This window comes from Myxocyprinus asiaticus, chromosome 46 (genome assembly GCF_019703515.2).
Source record: "Myxocyprinus asiaticus isolate MX2 ecotype Aquarium Trade chromosome 46, UBuf_Myxa_2, whole genome shotgun sequence".
NCBI classification, from domain to species: domain Eukaryota; kingdom Metazoa; phylum Chordata; class Actinopteri; order Cypriniformes; family Catostomidae; genus Myxocyprinus; species Myxocyprinus asiaticus.
In genome coordinates, this window is record NC_059389.1 from 22,024,886 (window position 1) to 22,032,093 (window position 7,208).

At 38.4% G+C, this 7,208-nt stretch overlaps 1 protein-coding gene across 2 annotated transcripts; it reads left to right on the top strand.

Moving 5' to 3' along the window:
• Window positions 1-558: 558 nt before the first annotated feature.
• LOC127436119 (immunoglobulin superfamily containing leucine-rich repeat protein 2-like) lies at window positions 559-6,750 on the top strand. Of its 2 annotated transcripts, none has more exons than XM_051690057.1 (2): window positions 559-694; window positions 2,620-6,750. In XM_051690057.1, exon 2 carries the CDS (start codon window positions 2,629-2,631, stop codon window positions 4,765-4,767), a length of 2,139 nt encoding a protein of 712 aa, XP_051546017.1. In that variant the 5' UTR covers window positions 559-694; window positions 2,620-2,628; the 3' UTR covers window positions 4,768-6,750. The 2 variants fall into 2 exon arrangements, with proteins under 2 accessions (XP_051546017.1, XP_051546016.1); XM_051690056.1 differs by lacking the exon at window positions 559-694 and adding an exon at window positions 1,039-1,293.
• Window positions 6,751-7,208: the final 458 nt, after the last annotated feature.

A 7,208-nucleotide genomic window follows, 5' to 3' on the forward strand; every position in this document is an offset into this window, starting at 1 on the left:
GCACACATGTGCCAAAACACGTGCAATTTGCTTAAATGAATAAGAAATTTGAATCTGGTGTGAACAAGAAACTAATTGTTCAGAGATTTGAACTTACTGTTTTGAAAAAAATTATTCTCATTCGAGAATTGAGCCAAAGCGATTGAGAAAAACTGCAATGTCCTGACCATTGGTTTACACATATAAGATGGTTGCAATTGCACTTTGCAGGAAATTTGAATGCACTTTTATTCTAGTTGGCTTCAGACACTGACAAAATATGCTGTACACATTCTCATTTTTCTTTTTCATTTGTAATAGGCAACTTAATGCCATAATAAGTCTACCTTTGTTGCATTTTAATATCTGTATTTTGACAAAGGCCGGGAGGGCTATAAATTGTATCATTACTAGATAAAACCAGACCATATATGTATGTGTGTGTGTGTGTGTGGGGGGGGGGGGGGGGGGGTGGCTTATTAAAAAGGGAATCAATACTAGATTTTCAGTTCCCCTTTGCCAGAAAGATCTGATAAAAATGACTAGACATGCATATTTGGACTTCCGTAAAGTTTGTTTTTGACCATGCATTTGCCATTTATTTCTGTTTTCTAAGAGACACTTAACAGTCATTGTAATCCTTCGTTAGGGGCATAATTAAAACCAGCTCTTTTATCATCAGTTTTGTTGTATTATATGGAGCCTACATGATTTGGTATGGATATGGTACATTGAACTTTATCATCACCAATTAAATTTGATTTGAAAGTCAATTTGCATAGCCTATAAATGTGTATGTGTTGTAATATTATGAAATATTCTTTAAAAAAAATACTTTTTATACCTACTTCGTGCATGAAAAGGCATCTAAGAGTGTCCATCTTTAATAGTCATTAAAAGACAAACAACAAGGGGCATAGGTCACGAAGTATAAATTATCAGCTGTATCTAAATTATGAATAACCTTCATCTGGACGGTAAAGTCCCTGTGGCTTCAATGCGGAAATGAAGGGAGAGGCTAGGCGCGTTCACAATCCCTCTCCTTGCACTGTGAAGACGGGAGCGCGCAATGAATTCTCTTCTAACTCAAACGCGAGGAGAAAACAGCGTCTGGACTGCTCAGCATCGCGCGGACTCTAAAATGTATCATCTGCCGTCTGGTAACAAAAACAGCAGTGTTTTCCAGCGGGATGTAAAAGGCTACATCATGTTTTGGGATAATTTAGCATCTGAGCACTAAATATTCTCATTAAATATCATTCAAAGTGCCGTGTTGACTGAAATCCGCGCGAGCCTTGGGAATATTGCTTACAGGTAAGGCAATATCAGGTAGTTAAAAGTTTTTTTGTTTGTTTGTTTTTTTTTTGTTTGTTTGTTTGTTTTTGTTTTCCAATTGAGAAACAATTTACTTGATCGTAAATAATCGAAAGAGAGAGAGAGAGAGAGAGAGAGAGAGAGAGAGAGAAGTAAATTTGTGTCCTTTGAAACTTCTTGAAAAGCCAAAGGTTTCATTGATCGGTTTGAACATAATCATATTATAAAGTGACGAGTTTTCCAGCACTCTGGACAGCAAACTAGATCGTTCTGGCATCGTTCTCAAATCTTTGCGCATCCATCCGGAAACACAGTAGGACCGTTTTTTATTTATTTATTTATTTTTATAAACAAGTCGACAATGACTTTTGAAAAACAAGACAAAAATGATATAAAACGACTTTTTTATAGCCTTTAAAAAGACTAGAATTCTTGAACTCGCTGCTTTTGATTTGTGGTAACTTTCAGAAATACATTTGTCCAAGTGTATTTTTTTAAATATGTTCTGATATAAAAACATCTTTAAACAAAACCGCCCCTTTAATGTCGCGCGAAGTGTTTTTTATTTTTTATTTTCATGATCATGTGCAAAGCTTTTAAAGGAATATTCTGGGTTCAATACAAATTAAGCTCAATCGACAGCAGTTGTATCATAATGTTAATTACCACAAACATTTATTTCGACTTGTCCCCCTTTTCTTGAAAAAAGAAAAGAAAAAAAGGAAAAATCTGGGTTGCAGTGAGGCACTTATGATGGAAGTGAGTGGGGCCTATCAATAAACATTAAAATACTCACTGTTTCAAAAGTATAAGACGTAAACATTATGCCTGTTGATTTTAGTGTTATAAAATCACTTACTAACCTTTTCTGTGTAAAGTTATTTCCAATTGTACAACTTCGTTATCATGAAGACATAACGCTAAAACCCTGAAACGACTTAACAGGTCAAATAATACTCAAGTTTTAACAGAAGAGTAAATGTAAGTGCTTTTATAAAATTATAAGCTTCACATTTCTGCCTTTAAACCCTTCAAAAATATGGCCCCATTCACTTCCATTATTAGTGCCTTATCGTAACCTCGCCTGTAACCTTTTTAAAAATAATTTAAAAAAAAAAGAACAGGAGGGATGAGTTGAAACTATTTTTATAGTATTCAGTATTATGCCACAAATGCTGTTGATTGAGCTTAACTTGTATTGAACCCGGAATATTCCTTTAATTTGCGTTACTAACTGTTCTTCTATTCGCTTTTGTTCTTTAAGTGGAAGGAATATCTAAACATTTTTGTATTAATCTGTGCCTTCATTAATGTGTGCTTTGGCAGGTGCTGACAATGGCAACCAAATACCTGATGCTTCTTGCCTTGGGGACTGCAGTGATTGGCAGTGCGCACTGTTGCCCTGAGCAGTGTACTTGCTCTGATAAATTTAACCATCAGTTTGCAGACTGTGCCTACAAAAGCCTTCTGGAAGTACCTGTGGGCTTGCCATCTAACGTGACCACCCTGAGTCTTTCAGCAAATAAAATTAAAGTGCTAAAATGGAAAACCTTTATAAATGTGACCCAGGTGACCTCTCTTTGGTTGGCCCACAATGAAATTGTGACCGTCGAGAGGGGCACTTTAGTCCCAATGATTCAGCTGAGGAATTTGGATATTAGCCACAACCAAATTGTTCATTTTCCATGGGAGGACTTGGCCAATCTCACTGCCCTGCAGTTGTTGAAGATGAACAACAATGAGATGATCAGTATACCCAAGAATGCTTTCACCAACCTTAAAGACCTGCGATCGGTCCGTATTAACAATAACAAGTTCACCACTATTGTGCAGGGAACATTTGATGCTCTGACTGCCATGTCTCACCTCCAAATCTTCCACAACCCCTTCACCTGCTCTTGCAACCTTGAGTGGCTTAGGGACTGGATCGGCAAATCCTCAATCTCCATTCCTGACCAAAACAACATTATTTGTGAAGCTCCGGCCCACCTCAGAGGCACTAAGGTCACTAGCATGCCCAAACTTGATTGCACAGCCCCATCTGTGTCCATCATATACCAGCCGAATATTGAAAACACAGAACTCTATGAGGGATACATGGTCATCCTGAACTGTGAAACAAAAGGAAATCCAAAACCTGAGGTCACATGGGAGATATTTGCAGGAAACCAACTAATTACGTTCCCTTTGCCCGCCATAGTTGAAAGAAGTGAGATCCCCATTAATGGGCCACCAACGAACACCAGGTACCTAGTGTTTCAAAATGGCACCTTGATCATTCCTCGCATGACCAAAAAGGAAGATGGAAACTACACTTGCTCGGCTGCCAATGAGGTGGGCAAAGCATATCGCTCTGTGAAACTTGTTGTCGCAGGTACCAAAAAGCATGCCATCAATTCAATGCTTGACACAAAAGCAGCCAGCCATTTACCTGGAGACAAGCTTGGTTCTAAGAGCTCCAAAAACAGTGTGATCAATGTGTGGCCCAAATCTGAGGAGAAAACAAAGAGTGTTCCAACTGGAACATCCCTCATTACAGTGGATAAAGAACAAGTGGACGAAGGGACAGATACGCTGCCATTCATTGGCAAATGCGGCATAAATGATGGTACCCAGTACATCTCCAATCATGCTTTTAACCTTAGCTTGGACGAACTTAAACAGTACACATTTGATTTTGGGGTTATTGCACTGGAGGTTTCAGAGACTGAAGCCAAAGTTCAGCTGAACCCTTTCCAGATGGCTAACGCCAAATCAAACATTCATCTCAGTCAACAACAAGACCTGCAAACTGTGAATAAGGAGCCTTTTAGTCTATTCCAGACATCCAACAAAAAATCCCCCCTGGACATGTTGTACCTTTGCGTCAGTACTGGTAATGGACATTCAGTGGTGCAGTGGTCCAAGATAGAGGAGGGCGTCAATGCCTATCGCTTCCAGGGCCTCAAGCCAGGTACTAATTACACCCTATGCCTCACCTATGGAGGCCAGGACTGCCAAGTCCAAGTGGTCTTCACAACTAGAAAGAAAATCCCATCTTTGCTAATCATAGTGGTTGTTAGCATCTTCTTGCTAGCTTTGGCAACTGTGCCCCTGCTGGGTGCCACCTGCTGTCACTTGCTCTACAAGTATCAAGGCAAGACCTACAAGTTGATTATGAAGACACAGAACCCGGATCAGATGGAAAAGCAAATAGCAGTGGATTTCGATCCCAGGGCGTCTTTTGTCGGGTCAGACAAAAACTTTAACCTGAGCGAGTTGGGGGAGGGAGAAGGCGAGGTTGAGGGTGAGGAGGGAGATGGGGAAGGTGAGGAAGTTGAGGGTAGTGTGGTGACTGAGTCCATTCCCGAGTCACAATCCAAAACGCAGGAAGAGTTCGAGGTGGGATCCGAGTACAGCGATAGGTTACCGCTTGGAGCAGAAGCGGTAAACATATCTCCGGAGATCAATGGTAATTACAAAGAGCCCCGTTGAGATGTTTAGTAACGGCGTGTGTAAAAATTTACTCTAAAACACATTACAAACCAGGTGGCTACTGGTCATCTCACGTTATATAAACGTGTGCTGACAAAGGTGCATTTGTTGCTCATTTTTACCTCAGTAAGTTAGCAGTAAGCGTATACGATAAGTGTTCATTTACAAAAAACATCTCCGATATGTCAGTTTTAGATCTTCTCATCTGGAAAGCATCACAATCTAATTAACATCTGCTAAACATCTTAAAAAGATCAGATTTACAAACATTCTAAATCATAAACGTCTCAAAGACATCTGATGAATGTCTTACTGACATCCGAGACACACTTATTGACATACGTCTTATAGACATATTGCAGATGAGCAAACAACGTAAAAAAAAAAAAATAATAATTTTCCAGATGTAAACACACACACACACACACATACACACACACACCAAATAGAGGTTTGGGTGATGTACGGGTGTTTTCAGGGAACATACAGTTCATTTTTATCAAGTCAAGTTTTATCACTGATACCACCCATACACTGTCTATTTGATGTGTGTGTTTACATCTGGAAGACGTATTTTTACGTCGTTTGCTCATCTGCAATAAGACGTATGTCATTAAGTGTGTCTCGGATGTCAATAAGACATTTATCAGATGTCTTTGAGACGTTTATGATTTAGAATGTTTGTAAATCTGATCTTTTTAAGATGTTTAGCAGATGTTAATTAGATTGACATCACGGAGATGTACTTGTGCTGTCTGGGATCACTCTCGTATCGTAAGCGTTCATAGTCTCAAAGTAACATATATTTGAAATCATACAGGGCTTTCGTAAGGGGCCGTTCATCCCGAACGCATTATTGCGTTCAGCTGTTTTTCAACTGCTTTTCTATGTAACCATGCGCTAGACTTTTTTGACCGCTTTTGTTTTTTTTTTTTTTTACTTTTGACCGTTGCGCCGTGTCTCGCTGTTTTTTTTTTTTTTTTTTTTTTTTAACGTCTCGCGCAGGAACGCCGCGTCATTAAAAAAACTTCATCCGTCAAAACGGCATCACGAGACACCTGCGTTCTGCTCTATTCATGGCGCTGCGTCTAGCTTATTATATAAGCGGCTGTTCACAACAAACTGGGTTTTGTTACCGTGCGCGCTGTTTTTCATTGTTTTTATACGTAAACCAGAGCTGGACGGACATCTTTAACCATTGCGCGGCGTCTTATTATTATTATTTTTCTGCGTCTATTGCAGGAGCGCCGCTTTTAAACACTGTCAAGTTCAAAATAACTTAAACTGTTAAAACGCGTATCGAGAATCCTGCGTCCTGTTCTTTTTTTGCACTGCGTCTAGCTTCTTCTTTTTTTCCTTTTTTTGCGCAAAGACCTGTTCGGTGTGAACAGCCCCTTATACTTTATAGTGGATATGGAGCGTCCGTTTAAGCGGGATTCAATGCGTTGCGTTAATTTCTGAGGGAAATATCACCTTGTTCTTCTTACAGCATTTGTGTGTCTGGAAAATAAACCAGGTCACCTTAAAAAAAAAAAAAAAAAAAAAAAAAAAAGGATAAGTGTAATGTGGAGATCCCCAAAAATGTGTGATTTTTAATCTCTTTGCGAACGGGTGCTTAAAAAAAATCTCACGCCTTTACGAATTGACTGAACGTGTCCTTTCTTCTCTTTGAGATAGCCTACTTGTTCGTGGCATGTCACACAAAAGTATTTTCAAGTGTGTTTTATTAGGGAATAGACTGTATATATTTAATGTTTGTGATGTAAGCCAAGTAACTAATCTGAAAAGATGTTCTTTTTTTATATAAATATAAACGGTCAGTTTCCACCATCAGTCAATACGACATCGAGTGCCCAGTACATTGACGCATGGTGACTTGTTTTGTGTCCAACTGTCCAATGATGTTGTAAAAATACTTAAACCTCTGAAAGATTTTGATATGATTTTATGTACGTGACCTTAATAAAACACTGAACGAACGAATATATTGTGTTTTGTTCATGAAAAGAAATTATACTGTTTTAAAAACGTGATAGACAATGTCTCCAGCATTAAAAACACAATTAAGCAACTTCTGAGTATCATATATATATATATATGGCTATAGATCATTTGAAATAAGTCCATTCGCTGGACATACACTGGACGTTGGCAAGGAAATGACAAGTGAAATGCTGCCCTGCAAAAGAGATCAGGTAATTTCTTTCTTTATTTTAAAGTCATAAGAGTTAAGAAAATACCCCAATAATGCATGATTTATTTATATGTGTTTCTGAAACGAAAAAGATACTGTATTTTCAGATCTGCTCTGTATTTATGAAACTAAACAAATGTTTTCTTTCGTACAGTTTTTATGAAATATAAAGTAATTTTTAAGTTATTGTTATGAATATTGTGAGTAATGAATGTTGAACTGGCTGAGCAGAACAAAGGAATGATAT